The sequence below is a fragment of the Nematostella vectensis genome, chromosome 9 (assembly GCF_932526225.1).
Source record: "Nematostella vectensis chromosome 9, jaNemVect1.1, whole genome shotgun sequence".
Classification (NCBI taxonomy): domain Eukaryota; kingdom Metazoa; phylum Cnidaria; class Anthozoa; order Actiniaria; family Edwardsiidae; genus Nematostella; species Nematostella vectensis.
Genome location: NC_064042.1, coordinates 8360165 through 8377323, shown reverse-complemented (window position 1 = coordinate 8377323; position 17159 = coordinate 8360165). Strand labels below are relative to the sequence as shown.

General features: G+C 39.5%; 2 protein-coding genes across 3 annotated transcripts; one reads left to right on the top strand and one right to left on the bottom strand.

Annotated features, from left to right (window-relative positions):
• The first annotated feature begins 72 nt into the window (after positions 1–72).
• LOC5515409 (coadhesin) lies at positions 73–6664 on the top strand. 2 transcript variants are annotated; one of them, XM_048732792.1, is made up of 8 exons: positions 73–811; positions 1255–1321; positions 2337–2505; positions 3087–3313; positions 3977–4159; positions 4630–4826; positions 5282–5503; positions 6363–6664. In XM_048732792.1, the coding sequence occupies exons 2-8, from the start codon at positions 1261–1263 to the stop codon at positions 6543–6545; spliced, it is 1242 nt and encodes a 413-aa protein (XP_048588749.1). In that variant the 5' UTR covers positions 73–811; positions 1255–1260; the 3' UTR covers positions 6546–6664. The 2 variants fall into 2 exon arrangements, with proteins under 2 accessions (XP_048588749.1, XP_001635525.3); XM_001635475.3 differs by having other exon boundaries at positions 2325–2505.
• Positions 6665–6917: 253 nt separating this feature from the next.
• On the bottom strand, positions 6918–16956 carry LOC116619870 (transmembrane and coiled-coil domain-containing protein 3). Its single transcript, XM_048732791.1, has 11 exons — positions 15896–16956; positions 15257–15349; positions 14647–14833; positions 12425–12613; positions 12028–12145; positions 11055–11127; positions 10651–10740; positions 9983–10043; positions 9462–9541; positions 8787–8933; positions 6918–7429 (listed from the first exon to the last, which is right to left on the bottom strand). Exons 1-11 carry the CDS (start codon positions 16811–16813, stop codon positions 7289–7291), a joined length of 2097 nt encoding a protein of 698 aa, XP_048588748.1. The 5' UTR covers positions 16814–16956; the 3' UTR covers positions 6918–7288.
• Between the last annotated feature and the right edge of the window lie 203 nt (positions 16957–17159).

Below are 17159 nucleotides of genomic sequence, written 5' to 3'. Positions count from 1 at the left end.
GAAAATGATAAAGCCATGAAAGTACTGATGAGTTATAGCAAAAAAGAAAAAGATAGAGCCAATTGTCCGAGGATCAAACCTCATCATAAAAAGAGAGAGAGAGAAAAAAAAAATAAAAAAGCTGAAACGACGTATGGCAGCGAAAACTTTACGGCTAGGCTGAAGATTTCGGACCCAGCACCTAGCACCACTGTTTAGCGAACTGTACAACACAAAGGAATCTGAGATACCCGCGTCGATGGGGAGGCAATAACCAGGATCCAAGGCCTGTTACGCCACGAACAGCTCGCTGAGTCGAAGACAAAAAAATGTCCCTCTTTTAGAGTAAATGCGGAATTCTGATATAATATTTTTCGAAAATTATAATACAGATTTCAATTGGAAGTAGAATATCTATAGAAGAATATTTTCCTTGTGTTTTCCATGAGTATATCATTATCTTGTAATCAAAAGTGATACGGGCTTGCCAAACAAAAGAGCACACATTCATCTCGGCTTATAGGATAATTGGCTGTTAAAGTCTACTGTTTGTTTAATCTCTCTAAAAGAAAAGCAAGTTTTTTGTCTGAAATCACAAGTTTATATCATGAAAAAGAGATTTCTAACTTAAGCACAGTGCTAGAGCTTGAAAAAAAATAGGATATTACGGGTGTTATATTTAAATTTAAATTTATATAACCAATTAAAAAGTATAGTATAATTGCCAATTTCGGATGGGTTTCAGGAGCTGTTAATAGATAATCTAGTTGTATGGATCTATGACTCTACTTTGGAGTTTGTAAGATCGTTACGAAGATTTGTTTTCTTAAAGGTAAGATAGATTTACGCCCGTTTTTATTTCACCATTTTCAATAAAAAACTACAGGAAAAATATAATGAAATATATCTTTTACACTTTAATGTCCCAGTCGAGATAGGCAAAAATTGATCTTTTGGTGATTACCTACATCGTAATTAGCTTGGAAAGTTTGCTAAAGCCTGCCTTGGACAGCTTGATAAAGGCAAGATATTCAGGTCTCTTCTTCTCTTAGTACTAGACATGTCTTCTTTGACTTCTTTCGTACAGCACACTTATCATTGCTTCATTTTCAAGAATGAGATGTGTGACTATTAGTTTTTAGAAATTCAGTTTTTTGTAAAAAGTCTTTTGGGAATCATACACAAATTCAAAGTACCATTCGCTACAAACAATATATGAGCCCTTTTAAAATCTAACAGATTCTTAGATAACTGATTGATATTTGCCTTTTCTAGGGGGAAATGATGAACAGTCACGCAATTGTCCTTAGCTTCTTGCCCATAGCTTGGAATATCGTGACAGGTAACGCAATATCTTAATAAGACTCTTCTTATCAAAGCGATATAGGCTTGTTTCTTGTACTTGTGGTTTCCAGCAGAAACCTGCAGGTCGAAGATATGTAGTAACCATTCATGCAAGAACTAGGCAACTTCCCATTGTCCTGCGGCAAAAAGCTTTATCGTAGCTTTCCCACATAGAATATTTTTTTGTAATAAACACACAGGCACAAGATATAGAATATAGTGAGATTTTGAGGAAATTACATGATGAGATTTTCTGTTTTGAACCAATCAAAAGAAGAAAGAACAATAGTTTTTCTTGACAATTTTCACAAGGTTCCCCACGTTAAATTTGTCCAATAAGCCGTATTACACATACTAATAAATCCTAAAACTCAAATATTCAAAAACGTTAGGCATCATTAAGTTTTAAGTGTAACTTATGTTGTAATTTGTTGTCTTGACCAATCAAATTTCGAATATTAACAAAGGCATTTTTGACATACAAGCGTGCATATGCCGTTAGGCTGTCTTATAGTTCTTACACGGAGCATTACATGTAAAATATGTAAGGCGCGTTCCCAGGATTGGCCAAGGGGGGGGGGGGGAGGGTGGGCAGGCATAGGTATCATATGCACCCCTCCCCCCCTGTGTACGCGCATATCGTGAAGAGGACAAATTGAAAGCTGTCATCCGTGATTGCTACTTTTGCCGTGATACGTGGTGAATCGAGATATATGCTCGTGAAAAACCGTTAATCGTGATTTCCGAGTAAAGATTGATCCTTGTCGTCAGTTTATCAACATGATTCTCGATTTTTGAAACTCGTGAAGCCTGCAGGGGCCCACCCCCCTCTTACCGCTCTTTAGAAACTAGTTACAAATTTTAGCACAAAACACGGGTACTACCCGGGGTACCAGAGGCTCGAGTTTTATTCGTTTACTGTCGTTTACCGGGGTGCACGAGCCTCTGGTACCCAGGGTACGGTACTATGCAAAAAGTTGACTGATCTGAATGATATTCAGTGCTATCCGCAGGAGCTGGACTTGAGACATGCCCAGTTAAAGTTGAGAAGATCGGTTGTTTCCGGGACACCCTTAACCCCAGGCCGTTACCGATTCAACTGATCAACGACCGCGATCCATCCTCAAAAGTGTTCAGCGGTATACTTATAGACTGGTACCATATGGAGAAGTATTTGATGGAGTAAGTGGCACTCTCTCTTGTTTGTAGGCTTTTACTTGGTAGAGGCGATGCATTTATTCGTGACCGGACATCTTGTTAGTTCTTGCCACGTGCGAGCTGGCGATGAATTGAGTAGTCTCCTATAGGTCCGTCCTAGGGACTGGACGTTCATACCTAGTTGTACCCTGGTACCCATAGCCGCGGTTTCCCCCCTTTCCTTTTCCCATGCCAACCTCTCACGCACACACAAGTAAAGCAAGAAAGAGTTCTTACATTAAAATCAGTGGTTTAGGTGAATGGAGTTGCCCCAGGAAAATCAAAATAGCCCGCTCCTTCGCTCCAAGCGATTTATTGCATGTTTAGCAGAGTCAAGCAGACATATTTTTTCAGGAAAATGCGAATTGTTTTCTGGGGACTTCACGTCTCCATCTTCGAACACCTGAATTCGTCGTACGAAAGGCTGCTTTATTACTCAAATTAGTATCAGAAGTCTTGGCTTGACTTTGGTCTCTGGCATCCAAGGAATAGTTAGGCCACCAAAGTATCTCTATCGTTCATTTACGGACTTCGTTTATGGTTTATCATTTACGGCTATCTTTCAGCTTCTCGTGCCGGTGCGCGAAGGCCGCAAAGGCTCATGGCTATACCCACTATGGGCTGCAGTTCTACGGTGAATGTTGGAGTGGGCTCCTGGGTGAAGCTCAGTTTGGGATGTACGGACCTTCTGATAATTGCCTGATGAAGCTGACCTTCCCCATCACGCCTTGCAACAGGACCTCCCCGCTTGACTGCGTTGGTGGACCGGAAACCAATTATATCTACAGGATTGGTGAGACTGGTTCTTATGATAGTGATGATGATCTGCCTCTACATCATGACCATCATCAGTAACAGGCCCGTACCCAGGATTTTTCTTGGGGGGAGGGGGGGGTGCGAAATCCGAAAAAGTGGACCTAATTTTTCCGGGGTAGGGGGGAGAGAGTGAGTTTTGTGATAACAATCTGACCATCCCCGAAAGAACAAAAAGGGAGTTTTTTTGCCTTTGAGTATCTCCACGGGACGTTTATTGTTGGATCCGGCTACGAATATAGATTAATTACATACCAGAGTAATCTCGCTAATGCTTTATGATTTCATCTTAACACTATCATCATGTCACCACATAGACATAAACATATCCACTTTTGCTTGGTCATCATTGTAACATTATATCCATTCTATAATTAACGTGGCAGGGAAGCTCCGTGAAACTTAGTCGACTTAGAATTTTTTTTCTTAGGCGTTGATACCTGTCTCTCTATCTTGAGGACTGCGAATCCCTCGTCCTCGTAGCACTATCACAAGTTTTTTTATTTGCATTTACATTCAATCTTACCTCGCCAAGAATATAGCTAACTAATAATTAATTATAGTTATAGTTAATATATTATATTAATTATATATATGAAATACAATTGGGTATATTAGAGCTTTAGTAAGAGATTATTTGTAGGTGATGTTCGTGAAACAGTGGATGGCAAGTGGTCCCCATGGGGACCCTGGACGAAATGTAGCAAATCGTGTGGGACTGGATTCAAGTCACGTGAGAGGACCTGCACTAATCCCGTCCCAGAGAATGGCGGGAAAAAATGCAAGGGGCCTGCGGAGCAGAGTACCGAGTGCAACATGGGAAAGTGTACGTATGAGCACGACGTAACAACGGGAAAATTATTTTATGTAACAACGCAAACAGAACGTAAGAAAATCGAAATTTGAGAGCGGTTACTGTGTTACTGTGAGATAATAATAGTCACATGTGACGGCCAAAAATGACGCCGCCATTTTACGCTCCTATACCGTGTGGCACCCAAAGCATGGATTTCCATCGGCTAATTTAAGCGAGTAACAACATTCAGTTTCGTTTCCGCGCTTGTGAGGTGGTCCTCTTCGTATCCTCGAATAGACAAGCCCATTCTCGTCCCCAGGGCTTTCCCCGCTATTTCTCAATGGTGTGACCGAGTAGCTCTGGGAACCAGAATTAGACCGGGCTGTCATATGATGTCACGCAATTAACGTGTCCTCTATTAAAGCATTGCGTGACAGATTTCACACACAAAAAAACTGTTGTTAGAAGAAGGCTAATATAATCCTTTGCACGTTTCCCAGGCCCAACTCCTTGCCGCCATGATATTGACCTTGGTATTGCCCTGGACTCGTCCGGGAGTATTGGCCACTCAGTGTACGATGTCGCCAAGGACTTCCTGGTGAAACTAGTGGCTAATACCCAGGGGGCGTTCAAGGACTCAAAGTTTGGTATCATTGTGTACAACCACGAGCCGAATTTGCTGATGCGCTTCAGCCAGGTACGGTATCCAAGGTTCAGGGATCCAAGTTTTAAATCACTTCTTAGATCGAAGTAGCCCTTCTTGAATCGTAATAAAATCAGCCCTCGATATGAATATTCCGAATTCAGGTCTCTATAGCAAGGACTAGGCGCCTCATCACATTGCTTGCATTGATACTACGTTCCAATCGGGATTACTCCGAAACCTCGGTACGAACTCGAACTAAATCACAGGAGGATCAGTTTCATGTAAACACACACAGAATTCTTGGGTCGAAAATCACCGCGAGCCTCTTATTTGCGGCTATGAGAGCGCGTTAGGCTTATACTGGCGTCTACCCCCTCGATGAAACGAATACCAGCTGACCGGAAGTGAATTATTTTCCTTATGACTGCTAAATACTACCCTCGATAAATCGAACACCCGATAACTCGAACTCCTAATGATGTGTTACTAACCTACTTTGTATTTAGAACTCTTCTCAGACCCTTGGTCACGTCACCCATCTCATCTGGGACATGGCTTATATGCGTAAGGGTACCCGCACGGATAAGGCGCTTCAATTGGCAGCCGAGGAACTATATAGCGCCAGGGGTGGTGACAGGAGAGGCGTGGCTAACGTGCTTCTAGTGATAACTGACGGACGGACCAGCAGGCTCAGTTCGCCTTACCAAGATGTGTTGGCGCCACTCAAGGTTTTCCTGTGTTCGTAGATGAACCGCGGGATCTGGGGCTCGTTTCTCGAAACACCCGAGAATTCTCGGGCCCGAAAACGTTTTATTCCTTAAATTTGAAAAGCTGGCTAATCCCTATAAAATTTATGGTATATAATGTGTTGAAATATCGTCAAACATCGTATTTTACCACAAAGATTTATGTGAAGGATGATCCTCTATTTTGATCCTTTCCCGTACTTCTCGGGCCCGAAATTCACAGGCTTAAATATGAAGAAAGTTCTCGGGACCTCGAAGTCACCCGAGACTTTTCGGGTAACTTTCTGGCTTCAGCAAAACATCGAGCATGATCATTTGGAATACGAACCAAGTGGAAGTTAAAACTGTTCTAAAAGATGAAAGCGGTTCTCCAAAAGGAAAACATGCGAAATTTTGGGCAAAAATGCAAAATAAAGTTTTCGGGCCCGAGAATTCTCGGGTGTTTCGAGAAACGGGCGCCTGGTCCGAGTTCAAACATGAGGGTTTTTTGGTAACGTCAAAACTCTTATATAGCACAGAAATTAAGGCTGTAAATAGAGTAAGTACGCAGCTGCTTTGTCTCCTATTATCTTTGTTCTACAAAGGAGTTCTTTTGTCTCTATTCTTCTCGTTCTTTGTGTTGACGTGCGGATATTGTTCATTTGCCCAATCAAATTCCAGCTTGTAAGAGCTGCGTACTGACCCTGTAGTTATGCTTGTGATGGTGTAATAGGCATGCCATACCACGTCAACCTTTTGCTTCAAAGAGTTTTGTCCTATCCGCAGTCAAATCAAGCGCACCTCGAACGCGAGGATGGTTGCCCTTCGGTGCTCGTGCTCACGTGTTTTCTTTTGTTCGCAGGCACGTGATGTGCACGTGATAGCAATTGGAGTCGGAGATGCAGTGAAGGAACCCGAGCTATTGCAAATTGCCATGGAAACCAAAAATCACGTGTTCACCGTAAATGACTACATCGATTTGCATCAGAAGCTTAGTGATATCGTGGACCGAGTTTGCGAGGCGGGAGCCAATCAATTGCAATAGGCAGTAGAATAGGCAGAAGAAAGCCACAACATTTATAATATGTGTTATGATCAACTTAAAAGCGTTTGCTGAGTAGCTACATGTATATTCAAAGCTCCAATAAACGGGATATATCCGTATAAATAGAATTCCAAGACTTCGGCTTGGCAGTCTTAATGTGGAGTCACCAATCTCTGCTGTAGTCTCGTACCCATACACCGCGCGACGCATTGTGGGGAGGTTGAGAAAGTGCGCAATGCATGACGGTCAGGATGTTGTTTGAGGGGTCAGAATTCTCCGCTTAAGGATTCCTGGGGGTGTCCGCGCAACGACTGGGTACGAGTCTGTGTCTTCTACCTCTAGAACGTGAACGACAAATAACCAATAACGAAAAATGTTTATCCATAGTTTATTATCATAATACAAAACCCTTCCCTAATAGCAGCTATGATGCGAAATCTTTATAAATATATTTCCCAAAACTCCCGTTTGATACGAATTGAAAAGTGTTCAATGATAAGTTTTTATCAATCTAATAATTAAGATCGATTTTGATGGATAAAAAGTGACATGAAAATTCCAAGCATACCATTTTATTTCCAAGGGAAATCAATTTTCTCTGAACGGCCCTTCTCGGCTTTCGTAGTTGACAAACTATTCGCCAACCATTCTCCTAAGTATCTTTTGTCCTAACTACCTAAATAATGTATAATGATGAGAGGCGTGGTCGAAAGCTTTGCTGGCCACGTAAAATACGCTATTTGCTAAACAGGCTTTAAAGGCTTGTGCAAGCGGTCAGCGGATTTCCCTAACCGTTTGTCCCCGTATCTTCGGAGCGAGGCACGCCAGACCAGCGGTGCAAACAGCAGGCTCAAAGTTGTGACACTCAGAATAATGAGGTATGCCTGAAAAAGTCACAAGAAAATATGCGGTTTGTAAAAGTCTACGGGTACCCTGAGTGGCTGCCGCTAGCCATCTCGACGTCGGCGCTCGTTACGCGTTTTTGTTTTTTTTGCGGCGCGAGAACCTCTGTACCCCGCGGTAGTTTGGGTAAAAAAAAATTAAGATTGAATTATGAGTGCGTGTGATGTGGGGTGAGTGGCATAGTGGTGACGTTCATGTTGGCGACAATAGTGGTGACGTTCATGTTGGCGACAATAGTGATGACGTTCATGTTGGCGACAATAGTGATGACGTTCATGTTGGCGACAATAGTGTTGACGTTCATGTCGGCGACAATAGTGATGACGTTCATGTCGGCGACAATAGTGGTGACGTTCATGTTGGCGACAATAGTGGTGACGTTTATGTTGGCGACAATAGTGATGACGTTCATGTTGGCGACAATAGTGGTGACGTTTATGTTGGCGACAATAGTGGTGACGTTCATGTTGGCGACAATAGTGGTGACGTTCATGTTGGCGACAATAGTGATGACGTTCATGTTGGCGACAATAGTGATGACGTTCATGTTGGCGACAATAGTGATGACGTTCATGTTGGCGACAATAGTGTTGACGTTCATGTCGGCGACAATAGTGATGACGTTCATGTTGGCGACAATAGTGGTGACGTTCATGTTGGCGACAATGGTGATGACGTTTATGTTGGCAACAATAGTGGTGATGTTCATGTTGGCGACAAAAGTGGTGATGTTCATGTTGGCGACAAAAGTGGTGATGTTCATGTTGGCGACAATAGTGGTGATGTTCATGTTGGCGACAAAAGTGGTGGTAGTAATGGTGGCGACAAAAGTGGTGGTAGTAATGGTGGCGACAATAGTGTTGACGTCCATGTTGGCGACAATAGTGGTGGTGATAATGGTGGTGGTGGAGCTTATTGCGATGATGGTGGTGGTGGTAGTTATAGTGATGGTGGTGGTGGTGGTGGTGACGTTAATAGTGGTGACAATAATGGAATGGTGATGATGTTGTTGGTGATGATAGTAATGTTTGTGATGATGACGATGGTGGTGGTGTGGTTGGTATCAGTGAAGGTGGGTGATAGTGGTGGTGATAATAGTAGTAGTGATGGTGATAATGATGATGATGGTGGTGGTAATGACTATGGTAGTGGTGTTGTTGGTATCAGTGATGGTGGGTGACAGTGGTGGTGATGATAGTAGTAATGGTTGTAATGATGATGATGGTAGTGATGACTATGGTGGTGGTGTAGTTGGTATCATTGATGGTGGGTGATAGTGGTGGTAACGATATTAGTGATGGTGGTAATAATGACGGTAATGACAACAATAATCCTTACCTCCCTAGAAATGAGATGGAAGCGTCTCGCTCGACTGCCCAAGACAAATGAAAACTCGCTAACTTGTGCCAGTCCAGATGCTACTATATACTTCGCATTACTAGATTGCGGAAGAAACAGTCGTAGTACGAACACTCCAACGAAGAACTATTGATGAAAGAGAGAATGTACAAATTAATAGCAGACCTAGAATTATTCATATCTAATTATTAATAAGCTGTAGAAAAACTTGATGGTCTGCATAGGTGTGGTGTAATAATATAATATATAATATAATAATCAGTTTATTACCCATTAGCAAAGACTAAATTACATGGGTTGTCAGCAAACATATAGAAATTTATACATATTTGTAAGTGACAAATTGGGCAATACATTTAGTCCTAGGAATCGGACGTTCACACCTAGTCGAGCCTGGGCGTGGCCCATAGCCGTAGACAATGCATAAATCAACACAAGGTTAAAAAAGTATGTTGAACGCATCTGTGAAACACAGTAGTTGCGCTGACGTTTCGTGCATTAGCCCTTCGTCGAAGCAGAAAAAAGCCTTGTGTTGTTTTTAATTAATTGGCTTTGAAAAAAACAGTTTGTTATTGAAAATAAAATCTTGTAATTTTGCATAAGGTTTCATAGCCTAAGAAAGAATGCGCAAGTTAGATCACAGGGGGGACTCACCTTAATTGCGACAACACCAAAGGTGAGCGCTAGTGTGATTGGCAGCTCATTTAGAACAAACGAGGGAAATACATGAAGACCTGTCAATAAAGTTAAAAGGCACCAAAAACAGGTATTATTAAAAGCCACTTTTTTTGTAAACCAACAAATGGGGTGCTAATTCAATGAAAAGCTAACACCAAGTGTGTGACAACATCTATTTCTATTGGTTGTTTTTTTAAGCTATTGGAATATCTTGAATTTAATTTTGTGAATAAAGTATGAGACTTTTTTCAGGTGGTTATTCAGAATTTGTTTTCCAACATTGGTACAAGAATGGATACGATAAGAACAAGAATGGGTCTGTTATATGGAGTCTTCCAGTTTTTTGAGATTTTATTCATAGGGTTTTATGAAATGCATCCTTATTCATGGGGTTTTATAAAATGCATCCTGATGGTAATTCTGGACCATTGTGCAGCTTACCAGAGCGCATGATTTGGTGGTTATACTACATCAAGCATAAAATCTTCAATACTTACCAATAGAGGCGAAGAATAAACATGAAAAAACGTCTCGAATGGGCTCTATATGATGCAATGCCTGTTAATATAAATAGAAAGATAGTTAAAGTACCTCATAACTTCCAAAAGTCAAAACATTTTCAGAATTAAGCCCCTGAATCCCTTTTATAGGCCTGGTATACCATGACCTGTGTAATGCGTAGTCCTAGAAAATATCCATACCTTCCATGGAGGGGATCAGAGGTATGACCCCCACCCCTCTGGAATTTCAAACCCACTGGAATAAAATAAATACAGTAACTGTTAAGGAAAAAGGTAATTTTACCCACCCTCCCCTCTGAAAATTCCTGGGCGTTCCCCCTCCAGCCCCCCCGGAAATTCCAATCCCCTCCATGGGGGGGGGGGGGGGGGTGGGGGGGGGGGGGTGGGTATGGATATCTTCTGGAACTGCACAATAGAAAAAAATAGCTTTTATGATTGATGAAGGAAAACAAATTTTCGTATTCTGCAGTGAGCCAGATTAAGGGTAGTCAGACCCATAATCTTTATGCTACAAAATAGGAAGAAGTAAAGGAAATTCTCAGAAGAACTGTAAATCCAACAGCCCCCCTTAAAAAACTTGCTTTGGCCCTTCCTTAATGGATCTAGTGTTGTGGCATTTCTAATGTTATAGAGGAGTATCATACCAGTTTAACAATTTGCTCCCCATGCGAGCTGATGACTACCCCAGCAACAAAACAACCCAGCTCCATCGAGATGCCAAGGTGATCTGTCAACTATAACACAATTTTGAATCAGAATTGATTTTGTTGCCATTCTTAAAGGGATACTTTTTGGCGCCTTATTGCTCTATGACAGGGAGTAAACAGATACAAGCTGACTAATACTAAGTTGTTTTTTTTTTTAGGTTAAATGTTTTTTTCTTGTGGGTTTTTTTTTGGGTTCAAAATTTTTCCCCTTGTAAGTGAGAATTTTTTTTCCCATTAACATGAAGCAGAAGGATAAGTCAATCAAACATCATGTGGTAAGTTCCCCAAACTGTCTTTATGTAATAAACAATCATAAATGATAAGGACTACAGCAAGCTTACCATCAGCATAAGGAATACTAGAGAAATGGTTCCAAGGAATACAAGCTCACTGCTTCCAAGTCTCTGCAAATGCCTGGAATGCAAGAAAACTCATTATTAAAACCTATTACAGCTATAAATACTGCACTCTTATTGGCTTTATTAATACTGCACTCTCATTGGCTTGCTAAATACTGCACTCTCATTGGCTTGCTAAATACTGTACTCTCATTGGCTTTATTAATACTGCACTCTTATTGGCTTTATTAATACTGCACTCTCATTGGCTTGCTAAATACTGCACTCTCATTGGCTTGCTAAATACTGTACTCTTATTGGCTTGCTAAATACTGTACTCTTATTGACTTGTGAAATACAGTACTCTTATTGGCTTGCTAAATACTGTACTCTTATTGGCTTGCAAAATACTGTACTCTTATTGGCTTGTGAATACAATACACCAAAAACTGGAATTCGACACGTTGGAGATCGCGTTGGTTTGGCAGAGTTGAATTCCAGTTTTTGGTGTAATGTATTCATTGTTCTGGTACGAAATCTCGACAGTTTGGGTTTTTGATTCTATTCTTATTGGCTTGGAAAATACTGTACTCTTATTGGCTTGTGAAATACAGTACTCTTATTGCCTTGCTAAATACTGTACTCTTATTGACTTGCTAAATACTGTACTCTTATTGGCTTGCTAAATACTGTACTCTTATTGGCTTGCAAAATACTGTACTCTTATTGACTTGCTAAATACTGTACTCTTATTGGCTTGCAAAATACTGTACTCTTATTGGCTTGCTTAATACTGTACTCTTATTGGCTTGTGAAATACTGTACTCTTATTGGCTTAATGAAGAAAAAATGTGTATAGACTTTGATTTTAAATTGATTGAAATTGATGTTTCATGTAAGTATGACAGCATCTAACAAGCATGTCATCTATATGAGAGAGGTAATTTTTTAGCATATTTCTATTTATTCCTCTTACCTGTAGTATGGCCCAATGAGGTACTTTGCCATCAGCATGCACATCAAAAATAAACTTATCATAGAAAGTGCAACTTCAAAAAGTATCCATGAAGTGTTCACTACTTCATCTAGCACTCCTATGAAACAGAGAGAATAGCAATTATTCATAATAGAACATGGTCTATAACAATCACAACAATGTGAACATTACAAAATCTAGATATTATTTTAGCATAATATTCTATTTTTGGCTGGGTTCTATATTGTCAGTCTGTCTGTACATTTGTCTGTCTGTCTGTCCATCATCTGTCTCTCCATCTATCTGTCTATCATTCTGTATGTCCAAGGGTTGACATCTCTACCAATCTATCCAATAATCTGTCCATTCTCCAGTTTAGTAACAATGTACTTTATACCTGTTACATTTGAGTGGTCCTTTCCATGGAGAATATTATGCATAATGCCGTGATTTGGTTTGACAGGTGATGAGCCTTTGCGTCCGGCCAGGGCTGGTAGAATGGCTACTAGTAAACCCAGGTGAACATCTTGCATGACTAGTATGCCCAGCAAGCTGCTGCTGTACTCATGGTTTCCATTTGTATGTTCTGTGCAATGAAAATACCGCTCAACAGTTCTTATTTGCACTATTTTTAGGGGGGTAACCAATTGGTTGCCATATTTTGCAAGTCCTTAATTTTGCGACTTGGGGCAAAACTGTCTTCTAAGGGAATTAAATCTCTGGAAAATGTCAAAAGCACAACTTTTTTCCTTGAGGATGTTATTAAACATAACAAAACAAAACTGTAGAAAACACATTTTGGGCTTGACTTTATTTTCGAAGATGTTTACATGAAGCAAAAATGAAATTTGCAAGTTCTTGATTGTCTGATCAATTTTTAGAAAAACAAGAAAAAGGAGTAAAATGTTGTGTCTCTTTAATTTCATGATTTTTAAAGAATTGTGAACATGAAATTTAAGTGACACAAAATAAAGTACCAATTGGGTACAGGCTTTTTAAAAATAGGGGTTTTTGAAAAGGACAATAGTAACAGTTATAAGATGCTACTACACTACCTTCTGAGCTTTCTCTGTGCTTGGTTTCTAAAAACTTCACAGACTACTGAATGTTTAATTCTCATTTTTTACCTTTTGAGCTGTCTCCATGCTTGGTTTCTAAAAACTTCACAGACTATTGAATGTTTAATTCTCATTTTTACCTTTTGAGCTGTCTCCATGCTTGGTTTCTAAAAACTTCACAGACTACTACATGTTTAATTCTCGTTTTTACCTTTTGAGCTGTCTCCATGCTTGGTTTCTAAAAACTTCACAGACTACTGAATGTTTAATTCTCGTTTTCACCTTTTGAGCTGTCTCCATGTTTGGTTTCTAAAAACTTCACAGACTACTACATGTTTAATTCTCATTTTTACCTTTTGAGCTGTCTCCATGCTTGGTTTCTAAAAACTTCACAGACTACTACATGTTTAATTCTCGTTTTTACCTTTTGAGCTGTCTCCATGCTTGGTTTCTAAAAACTTCACAGACTACTACATGTTTAATTCTCGTTTTTACCTTTTGAGCTGTCTCCATGCTTGGTTTCTAAAAACTTCACAGACTACTACATGTTTAATTCTCATTTTTACCTTTTGAGCTGTCTCCATGCTTGGTTTCTAAAAACTTTACAGACTACTGAATGTTTAATTCTCATTTTTACCTTTTGAGCTGTCTCCATGCTTGGTTTCTAAAAACTTCACAGACTACTACATGTTTAATTCTCGTTTTTACCTTTTGAGCTGTCTCCATGCTTGGTTTCTAAAAACTTCACAGACTACTACATGTTTAATTCTCATTTTTACCTTTTGAGCTGTCTCCATGCTTGGTTTCTAAAAAACTTCACAGACTACTGAATGTTTAATTCTCATTTTAACCTTTTGAGCTGTCTCCATGCTTGGTTTCTAAAAACTTCACAGACTACTGAATGTTTAATTCTCATTTTTACCTTTTGAGCTGTCTCCATGCTTGGTTTCTAAAAACTTCACAGACTACTGAATGTTTAATTCTCATTTTTACCTTTTGAGCTGTCTCCATGCTTGGTTTCTAAAAACTTCACAGACTACTGAATGTTTAATTCTCGTTTTTACCTTTTGAGCTGTCTCCATGCTTGGTTTCTAAAAACTTCACAGACTACTACATGTTTAATTCTCGTTTTTACCTTTTGAGCTGTCTCCATGCTTGGTTTCTAAAAACTTCACAGACTACTACATGTTTAATTCTCATTTTCACCTTTTGAGCTGTCTCCATGCTTGGTTTCTAAAAACTTCACAGACTATTGAATGTTTAATTCTCATTTTTACCTTTTGAGCTGTCTCCATGCTTGGTTTCTAAAAACTTCACAGACTACTACATGTTTAATTCTCGTTTTCACCTTTTGAGCTGTCTCCATGCTTGGTTTCTAAAAACTTCACAGACTACTGAATGTTTAATTCTCATTTTTACCTTTTGAGCTGTCTCCATGCTTGGTTTCTAAAAACTTCACAGACTACTACATGTTTAATTCTCATTTTTACCTTTTGAGCTGTCTCCATGCTTGGTTTCTAAAAATTTCACAGACTACTACATGTTTAATTCTCGTTTTTACCTTTTGAGCTGTCTCCATGCTTGGTTTCTAAAAATTTCACAACCAGGGGAGTGCTGGATAGAGAAAGACATGCCGCCACAAACAAACTCTGCTGAGGAAGAATTCCAAAACATGCTCCCCAGAACATCCCAAAGATAAGAATGAGAATCATCATTAAGGTGCTACCACCAACAGAAACCTTCCACACCTGGGGAGAAAATTCAACATATCAGTCCACAAAAACACCAACTTGCGGGTCGATTGGGCCTAAAATTGCATAATACACCTTTTCCCCACAAAAAAAAAATCCCAAGGAAGGAACCCAAAAATAACTAATTCTGAATTGTAACCCCCCAAAAATACCTAAGGCAAAATTTTAAACCCCAAAAAGATATATAATAAGGGAGCAGACCTCACTTATCATGGTAATATTTAAGTACCCTCCCCTGTTTATTTTCTCCTAAAAGAGTCAGTGTTTTTGTTTTGTATGGTTTAACAAATAAAGACTCAAACTTGTGTGCAGCTCAATCTTACCCTCCTCTTTAAATACTGAATTTCTCCCTGAAGAACTTTAACTGACCCTGAACTCTCCAAGGGACTACTATTTTTTAGTCATATCTTCTTTACTTGCCTTTTTGATCCGGTCTGGGGAAAATTCAAGACCAACACAAAACAGGATGAAAAACACTCCAAACTCTCCAAGAGTCTCCACTTGGACAACAGACTACAAACAAACTCAATAAAAATCATTAGAAAAATAGGATTATAGCATAAAACTATAATAATTTTTAAAATCTGTCTATAACTTTATATGTTTTTGAGAGTGTTTATGACAGTGTTGCCCTTGTGGACTAGTTAAAATTGATTAAGATTGAATCAACGCTTTTTAAACAGAAAGCTTGATATTTCATGTCAAAATGAGCTTTTAACAGAATCTCTCCTCCGTAACAATAGCGACACTAATTTTTTACTGCAGCAAAATGACTACAGCAGTGCACACACAAGATTTCTGCATGCACTACCAATTTTTTCTTTTAGAATGCAAAAAAATCTGATATGTGCCTCATTGCCCTCTATGTTATATCTTACATAAGCAAAGCAAGTACTTTGAATTTTTCTCAGAGGACCAGCATTGATCAAGGGGAAAGGATTAGCTGTGTGGAATATGAGCTATTGGTTCATATTGAATGGCAGCAATTGTAGGAGGATAGGAAGGTCCATAACAATAATCATTAAGAAAAGGGAAAATTAAACTATTAACACTACTAACCTTAATTATGTTCATTCCTGTTGGGCCAAGAATCATTCCACTGAGAACAAACCCAAACATTGTTGGCAGATGAACCAAAGAGCAGAACATAGCACCAAAAAAAGACAAGACAATAATCCAAATAATATCTCGAATGAAGTGGAGATCCTCGTGGGGAATAGTAGCATCGTTTGATTTAGAAAGTACAAACTGGTTACTCTGCGAATCCACTAGAATACTCATGCCATCTTTATCATCATCATCACCATCATCACCATTAGCAGCATCTGTTCCAGTATTATTATCACCATCATCTTTATCATCACCTGCATCATCATCTTCTAGCCTGACGACAGCCTCTATAGATGCCCCTTTATTCTTTCTCGTTTTCTCGAAGGTTTTATCAGATAGCTTCTCCTCTAGTTTATCGGCCTGCAAAGATATATCTGACAGTACCCCCTGCAAAAGTTTGCCAATCAGACTCGTGGTCCTGCTATTGTTATGTTTATTTGCAATATTTAGTTGTTTTTCCGCTTCTGATATCGCATTGTATTGATCCTCTTGATGGATTGTTAAGCTTTTGTAGGCATCCAACCTCTTTTTGACAGCTTCCTTGATGTGGATGACAGATTTAAAGTCTTCGTGTAATAAACTTCCAAGACCACTCATAGATTCAAAGACGGATCTTTCGGAATCATCCAGTTCGGCTCTATAAATATTAATCGCTTTGATTTGCGCTTCTAATAGTTTCTTTCGCTCTGTTTCTGACTTTAAAACTTGGTCTAGCTTATTCACTACTCTGTTCTTGTTGTTGAAGAGCTTGCTAGCTTTCTTGCAAGAGCTTGTGTCCCATTTTAGTTTTTCTTGGTTGGCTGAACATCTGCCGGGCGGAGTAGCGAACCAAAATATAAACAACAACGAAAGAATCTTCATCGCCATGTTTTGGTTGAGATCGTTGGAGGAGAGCTTATCATTGCGTTTAGCCACCAGTTTGTTACATGACGACGTGACAATAAGGAATAATCGAACCACATGCTTCCCCACTGGTTTACGTCGCCATGAAAATCAAATATTGTAAGGCGTTCCTTGTTAGATCACTATCCCATAATGCCGGTTGCGTTACTGAGGGGAGAGGGGTAATCATGTGAATAAAAATTTATGAAAATACTAATAAATTGAGACCTATTATACTAGTCGAAATGTGGAAACGGTAAAAACAGTTTCAAGGGTATATCTTATTTATTCACTGATATTTGACTTTTGTGTAGAAGAGAAAAAAGACAGT